This window comes from Mastomys coucha, unplaced genomic scaffold, assembly GCF_008632895.1.
Source record: "Mastomys coucha isolate ucsf_1 unplaced genomic scaffold, UCSF_Mcou_1 pScaffold4, whole genome shotgun sequence".
NCBI classification, from domain to species: Eukaryota; Metazoa; Chordata; class Mammalia; order Rodentia; family Muridae; genus Mastomys; species Mastomys coucha.
Genome location: NW_022196910.1, coordinates 18545177 through 18560266, shown reverse-complemented (window position 1 = coordinate 18560266; position 15090 = coordinate 18545177). Strand labels below are relative to the sequence as shown.

The 15090-nt window shown below is 38.7% G+C and overlaps 1 protein-coding gene across 1 annotated transcript in view; it reads left to right on the top strand.

Moving 5' to 3' along the window:
• Apaf1 (apoptotic peptidase activating factor 1) overlaps positions 1-15090 on the top strand; it is a 98559-nt gene that overhangs the window by 58972 nt on the left and 24497 nt on the right. Inside the window, exons 18-20 of the mRNA XM_031349063.1 lie at positions 5168-5296; positions 8387-8512; positions 10175-10294. Of these exons, the coding sequence (XP_031204923.1) occupies positions 5168-5296; positions 8387-8512; positions 10175-10294 (375 nt within the window). The remainder of the gene's footprint in view (positions 1-5167; positions 5297-8386; positions 8513-10174; positions 10295-15090) is intronic.

Here is a 15090-nt window from a genome sequence, read left to right as displayed (position 1 = left end):
CTGCTCTCTGGGGGATATGAGAGGCCTTGTAAGAAAACGTTATAGTCACACGAGTCAGAAGTACTTTGTACTTTTCCAAGACACACAGTATGAAACAGCATAGGAAAGCCATATACCACAGGAGCAGATTGTAATGTCAAGTCCAGTGTTCCTCCAATTTATTATTTTCAACTTTTTATTTTATGTGCATGGGTACTTTGGCTACATTATGTCTTAATTCCATGGAAACCAGAAGGCGGCATTGGATCCCCTGGAACTATACTTAACAGATGCTTGTGAACTGTATGAGGGTGCTTAGAACTGAACCCAGGTCCTCTGGAAGAGCAGCCATTGCTTTTCATTGATGGGCCATGTTTCTGTCTCCCCCCAATCCCTTTAAGTTGTTTTAAAAGAAAATACTTTCTCCACCACTTAAAAAAGTTTAAAACAGGTTGATTTTGGTGATTTTAAAAATACCTTTAAATTTTTTTTTTAAGATTTATTTATTATTATATGTAAGTACCCTGTAGCTGTCTTCAGACACACCAGAAGAGGGCATCCGATCTCATTATGGATGGTTGTGAGTCACCATGTGGTTGCTAAGATTTGAACTCATGATCTTCAGAAGAGCAGTTAGTGTTCTTAAGCCGCTGAGCCATCTCTCCAGCCCCTAAAATTGTTTTTAATTATGTGTATGTATTGTGTCTGTGTGTGTGGGTGTGTATACCAGTGAGTGGAGGAACCTACTAAAGCCAGAGACATTGGCTCCCCTAAAGCTGGAGTTACAGTGACTGGGATCCTCCTGATATGGGTGCTGGGAAACAAACTTCTGCCCTTCTGAAGGGTGTGCATGCTCTGAACTGCTGAGCGATCTCTTCGACCTCTCAGAGAATCTTTAATCCCTTTACAATTTGATGGCTCTGATGAGAGAAGTGCTCCTTAAGAATGGAATGAAACTGGGGCTGGTGAGATGGCTCAGTGGGTAAGAGCAATGACTGCTCTTCCAACGGTCCTGAGTTCAAATCCCAGCAACCACATGGTGGGTCACAACCACCCGTAATGAGATCTGACGCCCTCTTCTGGTGTGTCTGAAGACAACTACAGTGTACTTATTTATAATAATAAATAAATTAAAAAAAAAAGAATGGAATGAAACTTTCCTAAAGTAAAGGCAGACAAAAAAGGAAATGTAGGCCAGGCAGTGGTGGTGCACACCTTTAATCCCAACACTTGGGAGGCAGAGGCAAGTGGATTTCTGGGTTTGAGGCCAGTCTGGTATACAGAGTGAGTTCCAAGACAGCCAGGGCTACACAGAGAAACCTTGTCTTGGAAAAAACCAAAAAAAAAAAAAAAAAAAAAAAAAAAAAAAAAAAAAAAAAAAAAAAAAAAACCAAAGGGGGAAAAAAAAAAGGAAATGTAGATCTCATGCTAATATACTGGTCTGAGGATGTGTCAAAAGTCAAAATGTGTAATTTAAAATGTAAATCCCCAAGAGATGTGGTAGATACAGTGCTGTGGTCTAATGGGTGAGCTGGGCTCTCAGTAGACACAATGGTTTGTCCAAAACTGGGTTATGAGAACCAAGTCCTGTGGTTCATGGACATTGTGTCCTATTACTCATTTTTAAACGTCATGATGCATAGGTATTAGAAGTCAATGGTACCATCATATATTTATACATAAGCTCTTTGAGGGACTAGGTATGTGTTTGTTTACTGATCCAGTAATTGCGAACCTGGATCTTTGGTTACTTATGGACTTATGTCCCTCTAGCAGGAAACTAAGAAGAAAAATATATGTTAAAGTCTATAAAAATAGAATATAAGCAATTGAATTTGTAAAATTTGAAGATTCAATATTTGATTTTTGTTGTGATAGAAGTATATAATGTAAAATTTGCCATTTTAAACTGTTTTTTTTTCTTTTTCTGATAACTAGTATGTGAATTTAGGGTCTTGCAAGTATAGGCAAGCACTTTATCATTGAACTACAACCTCAGTTATTTTTTATTTTTATTTTGAGATAGCATTTTGCTAAATTGCTTAGGCCAGCTTTGAACACACTAGTATAGCCTAGGCTTGCCTCAAACTTGCAGTCTCTTGCTTCAGAAGCCTCCTTAGTAGCAGGAATTAAAGATGTTCCCAAACAATTCTTGAAGCTGTTTTTTTTTTGTTTTTGTTTTTGTTTTTGTTTTTGTTTTTTTTTTTGAGTCAGGGTTTCTCTGTGTAGCCTTGGCTGTCCTGGAACTCACTCTGTAGACCAGGCTGGCCTTGAACTCAGAAATCCGCCTGCCTCTGCCTCCCGAGTGCTGGGATTAAAGGTGTGTACCACCACCACCTGGTCCTTCCCTCCCTCCCTTCCTTCCTTCCTTCCTTCCCTCCTTCCTTCTTTCTTTCCTTCCTTCCTTCCCTTCTGTCCATCCATCCATCCACCCATCCCATTCCTTGCTTTGCCCTTCCTTTCTTGATAGGGTCTCTGTGTGGTCCTGGCTGTCCTGGAACTTGTTCTGTAGACCAGGCTGGCCACAAACTAGAAATCTACCTGCCTCTGCCTCCTGAGTGCTGGGATTAAAGGCATGTGCCATGACAACCTGGCTATCACTGTATGTTTCTAAAAGTTCTCATCACTCAAACAGAAACTTCATTACCATTAATAATTTATCCCCACTCCCTGGTGACTAATAACATGATGCATGAATTTGCCTGTTCTGGAAATTATACAAGTGGTATTATATAATACTGGTCTATTTATGCTTGACTCATTTCATTGAGCATAATGTTTTAAAGGCTTATTTGAGTTATAGAATGTATCAGAACTAAACAGTCTCTCTCTGTCCCTAGCACTGGATTTGATTCAATTCTAGCCAGGGAGAAGGGGATGGTTATCTGTAAAATGTAAATGAAGTCACCACCTCATACCTATTTCAATGGCTATAAAATTTTAATGAAAAATAAATAAAATTTTAAATGGGAAAATAGCGGCCAGTGCTGCCAAGGGTGAGAAGATGTTGACAGCCTCATACCCTGCTAGTAGAAATGTAAAATGGCGCAGCTACTGTGGGCAAGTCACCCCTCCTCAAAACCATAACACAAGACTATTACTATGCTCTGGCAATTCCAGTATCAGGAGTATAAAAAATGTTAGCAAAAGTGGGGTCTCCAACAGACTCATGTTCACTGCAGTTCACAATAGCCAAGAGGTGGGGAAAGCCAGCAGCCTGTACTGAGGAATGTGTTTTTAAAAATGTAGTGCCTAAGCCGGGTGGTGGTGGCTCATGCCTTTAATCCCAGCACTTGGGAGGTAAAGGCAGGTGGATTTCTAAGTTCAAGGCTAGCCTGATCTACAGAATGTGTTCCAGGACAGCCAAGGCTATACAGAGAAACCCTGTCTCGAAAAAAAACAAAAAAACCCAAAACAAAACAAAAAAATGTGGTGCCTAGGAATTGAATCCAGTGCTAGGCACACATTCTACCACTGAAGTAAATCTCCAGGCCTAGGGAAAGATCATTTTAAAGCATTCAGAAGAGCTCTTCCAGTGGAAAAGGAAAAGAATACATATTGTATAAAACACCTAGTTTTAAAGCCCTATAGAGGATCCCTATGTAGCATGCTGATTCAGTGACCTTGTGATCCTCTTACCATATAGATGGACCCTATGTAGTATGCTGATTCAGTGAACTTGGGGTCCCCTTACCCTATAGAGGGATCCCTATATAGCATGCTGATTCAGTGACCTTGGGATCCCCTTATCCATGTGTGGGCCCCAAGGTTTCACTCTTGTTTGCTCCTTCTTTCTCTACTTCTCTCAGGCTCTTGTGTTGTTAGCCTCTCCTCTCCTGTCATCAGTCCTTTTCTCTGTTGTCATCCCCCAACTGGGACAATTTTCTATTTCATATTTGCTAGTTCTTCCCCCTGTCACTCTTAGCCACTAATTTTTAAGAACAACCGCCTCAGGTGTAAGTTTTCCGGAAAGTGGGGAACCCCACTCCCAGGGTTTGGCAACGACCCCAAACACCACCAAGATGCTAACTTGATGCAATCAGTAAGAGGCTCTTTTATTCAGCGCTGGGCGAGACTCACATCCGAGGCAGCGGTAGAGGAGTCTGACCCCAAGCAAAAATTTAAACAGGTCTTTATACCTACACAGTTGCTGGGGCAGAGGGAAGACTAAGGCAAAGGAAAGTACGGGGTGGTCTCTGATTGGTGCTGGCTTGTGCTAGGGTTCAGGGGCAGGTTAGCCACCTGGCAGTTGTTTGTTACCTTTTTTCTGCCAGGTTGTCCTGGTCTCCTTGTTTCTAGGTTCTGGGAGCTGGTCTCCCACAGAGTTCAACTAACGACTAAGTTCCCACAGTACAGTTTAAAAAGTTAAACTTAACTTCTCACAGGAAACATTTAAATTTGACTTCCTGTCCTTTATTTCCAGCCTTCTCTGCTGTGCAGCTTGGCATCTTTGTGTATCCCTGTTCTGTGCACACACTAAACTTCATTATAGCTCCCATTGGCCTTTGTCCCTTTCCTGAGGACCGTCTAGGCCACAGTCTTAAATAATTGGACTGTATATCAACTTACTGTATGTGTGTATAAAGCATATATACTCTTACCATTTGACAAAAACTATGAAAGATCATATTCAGCATTTGAAAACCTTTGAAGAATCGAAGTGAAGGCTGTATTACTAAAAAAGAGCCATTTTCGTTCAAATATGAGAAAATGATTAATTCTAATGGAGTAAGTTGGTAGCCCTGGAGAGAACTAGAATTTACTGAGCTTATTTCATTTTTGCAGGGCTCTGCTGTATATTATTTTGAGCATCTCTGCTCATGAGTGTGCATTTTTCTTGACTCAGTAGCATCGGGGAGAACTGTTCTGCATGTTAACTTGACCGGCCTGTTCATGCATGTACAAAGGTTTTGCTTCCCTAGGTCAGCTTGAGAGAATATCTGTGATGAATTTTCTTCTACAGAAGACAGCTTTTAAGATGAGCTATATTTTAAAATGATACGTATAATGTTCTACACCTTATTTGTGGCTATCAGCATTTATGCCAACCATCAGTAACTGCAGGATTTCAGGACTTATATTTTTTATATTTGAGGTGGGGGGAACATCTTTTAAAAATAGATTTAGATTCTACACAGCTATAGTTTAAGATGTTTTGTTTTTTATAGATATCTCTTTATTTTGACAGCTTTTTGATATTCATACTAGTGGTCTATTGGCAGAGATCCACACAGGCCACCACAGCACCATCCAATACTGTGACTTCTCCCCCTATGACCATTTGGCCGTGATTGCCCTGTCTCAGTACTGTGTGGAGGTGAGTAGTTGAATTTATTCAATGGAGTCTGGGTCTCCAGAGATCCAAGGACGACAAGCGTGGCTGCCATAACTGCTGAGGATGCTTTCTTGGAAAATTGTGTTTTCTTCATAGCCTGATAACATATAGCTTTGGGGTATCCATTTATATGACTAGCTTTATTATTTTAATGTGATTGAAGGCATGATTTTACAATGATGGCATGACAAGGCGATTTACCCAGCATTTATTGAACCTAGTGTGCTTTTGGGACTGAGGAAACTGTGGAATGATCATTGGTTTTCGATGCATTTCTTTTTGCTTTAACCCCCTCCATGTCCGTCCGCCCGTCCGTCCATCCATCCGTCCGTCCGTCTGTGTGTGTGTGTGTGTGTGTGTGTGTGTGTGTATGTTTTACATGCATATGAGTGTGCACATCCATGCAGGCACATGTAGATACCTTATTTCCTCTTCACTTTATTTCTTTAAGAAAGGGTCTTTCACTGGCTGGTGGCTGACCATGGAACTTTGGAATTTGCCTGTTTTCACCCTCAAATATTGGGATAGTAGGCACACATAGCCATGCTTGGCTTTTTATAGGGATGTTGAGCATTTGAACCCAGGTCCTCATGCTTATGAGAAATGCTCTTGAGCCCTTTCTCTTGTCCTCCCCACCAATGTTTTAAAGTTAGCATATAAAATAATAATTATGTACTATATGAAATAATACAATTTGTTAATTTTCATGCATGCATATAATATACTTTGATCATTCTTAAACAGTACAGACATGCGGTATTTTCTAAGTGGTCTAGACACAGATTCTCTTCCTGCATGCGTGTGTGTTTGGTATATATGTGTGTGGTATATACATCTGACAGAGTGCACATGCAGAGCCCTAAGGGCATCTTCCTCTATCACTGGCCTCGTTATTGCCCTGAGACAGTCTCTCACTGAAGAAAAGCTCACTGTTTTGACTGTGCTGGCTGGTTAGGGATCTCTGGATCAGCCTATGTGTCCCCCTCACTGTTGGGGTCACACACATTTGGATTTTTACATAGGTGCTGAGAATTCAAACTCAGGTTCTTATGCTTGTAGAGCAAGCACTCTTACCGCTGAGGCACTTTCCCAGCCCCAGATGCTATTCTTTTTAAGACAAATGAGTTAGTTCAGACTGTAGATAATTTGAATAGGGTAAGATGGAAGTCATATGTCTGATTAGTTAAGATAGCATTGTCGGTGCCAAGCACAAATAAAACAATGCTTAGAAATGACTTGTTTGTGTTTGCAATTTTGTACTTCCTATCATTTCTAAGATCCTTACCCTCCTCTATCATCCTTAGAAAGCTTCAGGAGACAATGAATGTCTTCCTTCTTGAAATGTAAGGGCTTTGCAGTTGAAGCTCAAAGTGACAGCTGAGAGAGAACTGAGTTAAAGGCAGAGAGGAACAGGGATTCTTGAGATTTTTCAGTTGTGGGATTACTTTTATTTCTGTCCTTTATTGCTACATTTCTTAGTTTGGACTCTAGAGATAAGGCAAGCTCTTCTTTTCTTTTTTCCCCCCTTCTCTTCTCCCTCTTGCTTTGGTCCTGCTCGCTCTGCTCCAATTCTGCTTGCTCTATCCCCCTGCCCCCTCCCTGCACCCCACCTTGCTCTAGCCCAAAGGTTTTTTATTTGTTTATCCTTATGGGTGGTTGTGAGCCACCATGTGGTTGCTGGGATTTGAACTCATGACCTGGAAGAGCAGTTGGTGCTCTTAACTGCTGAGCCATCCATCTCACCAGCCCCCAAGGCAGGTCTTTCATGTAACCAGTTTGTAACTGGCTTCAGCGAGTGAAAGCTACTGGTCATGTGATGAAGTACTTGTTTTGTCCATGCTAATTCTGAAATCATAAAGTAGGCCTATAATTCCAAGGGTAATAAGAAGCACTCAGGCACATATGGTACTTCATCAGGCTGGAATATATTTGAGGGATGTACAGCAGAACCCAGGACAAATGCTGCCAGGATGGTGGCCGGCTCCGACAGGCTGTCGTAAGCCTGGGTGGAAAGGGAACTGTATACATGCTACAGTTAGTGTGCTCATTTACTGTAGGGTTTTGCCGCAGCTCAGATGAAGGTTGGATGACAGTATTAGAGAGATAATCCTTATATGGAAGCTGCTTATGCGCATCCTGCTATTTTTAGATTGATTTAAAAAAAAGATAAAACATGTGCATGACTCTAGATTCAAAGCTTTATAATAAGTTGTTCTCAGAGGAATCTCAGTATCATTACTGTTTCCTCCTCTCATTTCTTCGTATCAGAGGCAGCATCTTGTTGCATATGTAAGCGGATTTCTGTATGCATGTAGATGCATATATCTACAGCCATATTTATGTTCATGTATTCATTTTTCTTCTCTCTTTTTCTTTTTCGTTTGAGACAGGCTCTTATGTAGCCCAGGCTAGGCTCACATTCACTATGTAGTCAAGGATGACTCTGAGCTTCTGATCCTTCTGCCACCATGCTGGGTTTTACCAACCAAACCACACCCCCAGACTTTGTAATTAAAAAAAAATGCTCTTATTTATTGTTTGAGCATTTCAAACATCTAATTCATAAATAAAAAATAGTACATATTCTTTATTTTTTCTTTTAATAGATATCATAGAGCTTAGTTATTTGGGGGATATTTTTTCTTATCCCCTTTTGCATAGTATTCCATTATGTGATTAATTATAATATATTGTTAGTTTCTCTGTTGCTTTCAAGGTATTTTCCTTATGTACATTATATTCATGACTCTTTTTTTGGGAATGTGTATGTGTGTGTGTGCATGTGTGTGTGTGTATTATAAAGTGAACCCAGGGTTTTGTGTTCATTAAATGTGAGATGCATCAGCTGACCTGTACCAACATGGCAAATTTTGTCATTTCGGTTTATTTACTATTAAAAATATGATTGTATAATAAATCATTTATGTACAACCCAGTTTTAAATTTTGATATATGTGTGTTGGGGCTTTATCTGTAGTAATAGTACCACTGGGTCATTATCGTTCTTTCTAGTATGTTTGACATTTTAAAGTGGTTCTGACTGATTTCCTGTGTTCTTTGCTTACTCTGTAGTTGTGGAACATAGACTCCCGCATAAAGGTGGCTGACTGCAGAGGACATTTGAGTTGGGTTCATGGTGTGATGTTTTCTCCTGATGGCTCGTCGTTTTTAACAGCTTCTGATGACCAAACAATAAGGGTGAGAAATACTGAGATTTTTCATTTCAAACATTTAAACTAAATTTATAGAGAAGGAAATTTGGGGGGAAGTATTAAGGGCAGTAAAGTACAAAGCTACTAGGTACATATATATCCTGAAAAAGTGCTGCTCTGTGAGTCGTGTCTCCTTCATCTGGACATGTCGCTGGCTGTTACCGAGCCAGGTGCTGAGCAAAGGCCGGTGAGTCGGCTGCTTGCACACCACCTCTGACTCCTGAGCAGGCTTGACTCCTTCCGCTTGAAATCTCATGTGTGATTATATGATAGTTCTCAGAGCGCATGTATTTTACCTTTCTATTGTTATTTATCTCTCCTTTGCCATTCCTACTGCCCATATCCAGATCTGTTGCCTTTCTGCCATGAGAAGTATTAGGCTCTGACACATCTCCTTTCTTTACTTCGTGTATGTGTGTGTGTGTGTGTGCATGTGTACACACACACACAATGCAGTTTCACATTATTTTGTTTTACTGGTGTTGGGGATTAAGCCCAGAGCCTCATGCTTCTATCAGTGAGATACACCCACATTTATGATTATGTCATTTTTGCTTCAAAACAGATAGTGGCTTTTTTACTCATCAAAGTAAACAGAGTTTTCCAAATCTATTGTCCCACTCCTCTACCATGTGATCTTGTTTGGTCCCAGACTGCCCTTCAGTTTACTCCTATAGGTAACATTCCCAGATACCCTGCTTGTTCTGTTCCTTAAATAGCTTCTTATGTTTGCTAAGTCCTAATTTCAGCTTTCTACTTACTGGAATCTTCACCATCTTAAGGTCTACTCAAGCCTTCTCTGTTTAGGAGAATAAATGTCTCCTTTAATGTTATATAATTTTGTGTCACGTTTGGTTGATGCCTATTAAGTTCTGGTGTAAAATATAAATCCATAATTCTAATGTTCCTCTGCCCCTTGACTTATTTATATATTTTATAATTACATGCAGCTGTTTGAGTTCAGGAATCCTAGTTAGTGCTTATAACATCCAGTACAGTGTTTTATACAAATGATAGCTAAAATTAATTTAATGTTACTATATGTCACACATTGTGCCAATTACTGTACATGTACTGGCTTACTAGTTCTCACATGGGAAAGGAGCATGAAACGCTGGGTGCAGGAAAAGCCCAGAAAGGCCAGTGCTACTCTATGTGCCGCCTTCCTAGACTTGACCTAGAGTATAAATCAACCCACAGCTTCCCTCATCAACAAGGTCTTGGTTAGAAAGTAAAGAAAGAAAGAAAACTATGCCAAAGCACAGGTTGCTTAGTGACCTGTGATTTACTTTCTGCTGTGAGCTTTGTATCTATCTAACTGTAGATGGTGTCAGCCTGGGTTAACCTCCCGAATGGCACAGCTTTTTTGCTTTTGTTTGTTTGTTTGTTTTTGTTGAGGTTAAAGTAGAGTTCACAGAGACATTTTGACTGCAGAGCCCACAACTCATGTAATAGCAACCTTTTCATACTATAGGATGTTTTAATACATACTTATTATTGTTTTATAGCCTAAGAGTTTTTAATATCATATGCATTTTAATTGTTAATCACAGTTTGTTACCTTGCTTTAAGACTGAGTTGCCTGTATGTTATCTCAGAGGGAGGATCGATAGTACACAGTGATTTTAGTTCCTTTGTTCTTACTCAGGTCTGGGAGACAAAAAAGGTATGCAAGAACTCTGCCATCGTGCTAAAGCAGGAAATAGATGTTGTGTTTCAGGAAAATGAAATGATGGTTCTTGCAGTTGACAACATAAGAGGCCTGCAAGTGAGTATATTTTAAAAATCCTGGAAATGTCATTTGGGTGAACGCATCCTTTTTTCCTGTTTGTTTTTGGGTTCAGAATCAGGCACAGTTGTATAGTCCTACCAGGTGCCTACAAAGCATTAGTTGAACAACTCCATGGCTCTTGGGTTGAGGTTTGGAGTGTTGAGTATGCCAGTAGTTAGAATTAAATAAGATGCTACCTCCCCTTCTTTAGCCCTTTGCCTCTTGAGGCTGCCTGGAATTACATCCTTTAATTTGCACAGGGTCTTGAGACCTCCACAAAGACAAGCTTGAACTTGCTCACCGCAGTGATTTGGATGTGTCTCTGGATGGGCGCGGGGGTGGGGGGAACATATGAACTGAAGCTTTCTTTATTCAGGGAAAGGAAAATAGGGTCTTTAGGAGCACAGATCATCTTAAGTGCAGGAGTCTCAGCATCGGAGCTGAGGTGGAGGGAGCCAGACTGTACATACTGAATCTTCCCTGATCATTAATTCACTTAGTCACACTCGTGTTCAGGATATCTGAACACCTACTAGTCCTGGAGAAGGAACAGGTTGTGTTAATAATATTAGAATAGCTCTGTGGCTAGGGATTCAAACAGTTCACCTTAGGCTGATGTCTCTGTAACTGCAGACAATAGTTCCAGAGGTCCTCTGTTAGAAATGGTAGTTTTGAGCCTCTGAGTGGTCGTAATAGTTAGAAGATAACCTGAGGGATGCTGTCATCTAGCAGGTTAGCACCACTGAGTTGGGGGCCCAAGTAAAGTTTTATAAGTTCACACACCACCTTCTCAATATGTTGATTACTATTCTGTATTTATGGTATCAGCTTGGATGGAAAATTGAATGTGAATTCCTTACTTACTGTTTTTTTTTTTTTAATAGACTGAGTCTTTTGCTTGGGATATTTCTATTACAGTTCTTTCCAAGTTCACTGTCCCCTTGCTTGTATTGATTAAAATCAATCAAAGCAACCTTTCAGTGACAGTTGTCATAACCAAAGGACGACAAAGGTGACCTGATTGTAAAATTGTTATTTTACTGAATGTCAAAGTCTTCAAGACTTTCAGTTTAGCTGACAAATAGTTCCATTAGAGTACATGCAGAATTTTTAATTTATTAATTAAAAAGGATGAAATTGATTTTTGTGGAGGAAGATCATCAGTTTTCAGTAGTTCAATCTTTTAAGAGAATATTGCTTGACATAATTATATGTCAAGTGCATTTGATCATATATACCCCATTATCTTCTCTCATCTCTTTTCCACTTCCATTGAGCCCCCTTTTTTTTTTCCAACAAATCGCCTGTCTACCTTACTGTATATGTGATGTGTGTGTCCTACTGAGGTTAATATGGATCGGGGGAGTTAGTTACTGGGGTATGGCAATCAGGCAGTGGTGACCTAGCTGAAGAAGATGACTTCCTCTCCCCCAGTAACCATTACTTGGCTAACAGGTCCTCGTGGAGGGTAGTGCCTCCTAAGTCCCTCACCAATTAATAATGGATTTGTTAAAGGGCCTAATCTCATGCAGAGATTATGGAGGTAACCATAGTTACTGTAATTTCATGCATGCAACAGTCATGTCATATCCAGGAGACAGTGTTTTATTTTTTTGTTTGTTTGTTTGTTTTTATTTTGTCATATTTAAAATTTATAAAATATTATAGCAATAAAAGCTGTTTGGTATAAAACAATCAATTAAACAGTCTTATGTAGATGCTTGTCTGCAGCAATACTGAAAATACATATGTTTTTCTCAATATACTTTTTTTTTTTTTTTTTTTTGGTTTTTTCGAGACAGGGTTTTTCTGTGTAGCTCTGGCTGCCCTGGAACTCACTCTGTAGACCAGGCTGGCTTAGAACTCAGAGATCCGCCTTCCTCTGCCTCCCAAATGCTGCGAGTAAAGGTGTGTGCCACCACTGCCTGGCTTCAATATAAATTTTAAGTAACTCCAAACATATTAGCTGTATATTTTAAAATAATACATCACTACTAGTTTATTAAAAAATGAACATAAACCAGGCGGTGGTGGTGCACACCTTTAATCCCAGCACTTGGGAGGCAGAGGCAGGAGGATTTCTGAGTTTCAGGCCAGTCTGATCTACAGAGTGAGTTCCAGGACAGTCAGGGCTATACAAAGAAACCCTGTCTCGAAAATACAAAAAAAAAAAAAAAAAAAAAAAAAAAAAAAAAAAAAAAAAAAAAAAAGAACATAAATAGATGAAGTCTGTTTGTTTGTTTGTCTTGTTTTTAGTAGAGTTTAAAATCTTGGTTCTTACTATGATACAAGCCCAAAATAAGAGCAATTTTTAGACATTGGAGTTCATTGTAATAAGACTATCCTTTAATGACCTTCACATCACAAAAGGATTTTACCTCCATAGTAGCTAAGCTAAAAGTTGACAGTTCTACAAACCAAGGTTACTTGGCATCATCAGAACCCAATACTCCCACCACTGGAAGTCCTGGACACACCATCACACTGGAAAAGCAAGATTCAGATATAAAATCACTTCTCATGATGATGATATAGGACTTTAAGAAAGACATAAATAGCACTCACAAAGAAATACAGGAGAACACAGGTAAAGAGCTAGAAGCCCTTCAGGAGGAAACCCAAAAATCCCTTAAAGAACTACAGGAAAACACAATCAAACAGGTGAAGGAAATTAGCAAAACCATCCAGAATCTAAAAATGGAAATAGAAACAATAAAGAAATCAGAAAGAGAGACAACCCTGGAGATAGAAAACCTAGGAAAGAAATCAGGAGTCATAGATGCAAAAATCACCAACAGAATACAAGAGATAGAAGAGAGAATCTCAGCAGTAGAAGACACCATAGAAAACATTGACACAACAGTCAAAGAAAATGCAAAAAGCAAAAAGCTCCTAACCCAAAACATCCAGGAAATCCAGGACGCACTGAGAAGACCAAACCTAAGGCTAATAGGTATAGAAGAGAGTGAAGACTCCCATCTTAAAGGGCCAGTAAGTATCTTCAACAAAATTATTGAAGAAAATTTCTCTAACCTAAAGAGAGAGATGCCCATGAACATACAAGAAGCCTATAGAACTCCAAATAGACTGGACCAGAAAAGAAATTCCTCCCATCACATAATAATCAAAACACCAAATGCACTAAACAAAGAAAGAATTTTAAAAGCAGAAAGGGAAAAAGGTCAAGTAACATATAAAGGCAGGCCTATCAGAATTACACCAGACTTCTCACCAGAGACTATGAGAGCTAGAAGATCCTGGGCAGATGTCATACAGACCCTACAAGAACACAAATGCCAGCCCAGGCTACTATACCCAGCAAAACTCTCAATTACCATAGATGGAGAAAACAAGATATTCCATGACAAAACAAAATTTACACAATATCTTTCCACATATCCAGCCCTGCAAAGAATAATAGAGGGAACACACCAACATAAGGAACAAAACTACACCCTAGAAGAAGCAAGAAAGTAATCTTTCAATAAATCCACACAAACCTAATTCCACCTCTTACAACAAAAACAAGAAGTATCAATTACTTTTTCTTAATATCTTGATATGAAAATTAATATTACCAACATATCCTAATCAAATTGAAATCCAAAAATATGGGGAATTAGAAACTTATTGACTGTCATCCAATAGTCTCTCTAATTTGGTAATTGGAGAAATAGGTCCAACATTATACAATCCATATACACTTTCAGCTTGTTTGTTTGTGGCAATGTCTTGCTGTGTACAACATAATGGTCTTGAGATCTTGCTTCTCCTATCTCAGCCTCTCTATTAGTAGTATTGTTTACTTCATGTTTTTACATTATACTATGGTTTTCAGAACAGTTTACATATTTTAAAAGTATTTATATACCCAAAAGAAATGTATGCAATTAAATTGGGAGGGGGTTTGTAAGAGAACAACAAAGAGTAAGACTGAATGATTTGCTTGACGTTTATAACTCTTGTATCAAGTTACCACAGTAAGAGCCAAGATTTTAAGCTCTACTAAATATAAAATAAACAAACAAACAAACAAAAACACTTTATATATTTATGTTCATTTAAGAAAATATTAATAGTGATGTATTATTTTGAAATATACAGTTAATACATTTGGAGTTATTTAAAATTTATATTGAGAAAACCATATGTATTTTCAGTATTGTCGTAGATAAGCATCTACATAAGACTTAAATTGATTGTTGTTTTATATCAAACAACTTTTATAATATTCATTTTTATTTTTATAATATTTTATAAATTTTAAAGAATATGACAAAAAAGATATTGTAGGTATTGAAGGGGGTCTCTGGGAGGAGTTGGGGTACAAAAGGATAATGTGATTTAATTCTATTTACTTAAAATGTTTTTAAATGTTAACAAATTCAGATAAATTGAAATCATGTAACTTTTCTCATTATAATGCAATAAAACTTAAAAAAAAGCTTAAAAAAAAAAAAGAGTTGACAATTCTGCTGTGCCTTTCCTGCTATGGTCAAAGCTATTTGACTTGAGTGATTGTCTTCATTCTCAGCCCACAGAGAACAGGTTACATTCATTTAAGAAATGGTGTATGTATTAAGATGGTCTATCCACGAGGTCATTCACCAACTGTTTCCATGAACAATGTTTCTGCTTGGAGGGTGGCACAGACATTATGTGAGGATAAGAATCTGGTTCATTGGCTGTGATGATTTTGAAAAGCATTCATTTCAGAGAAAGAGAAACTTATAAAGTCCTCTTCTTCAAAATTGATACAATAGTTACAAACATCAAGCAAAGCATTCAGTCTC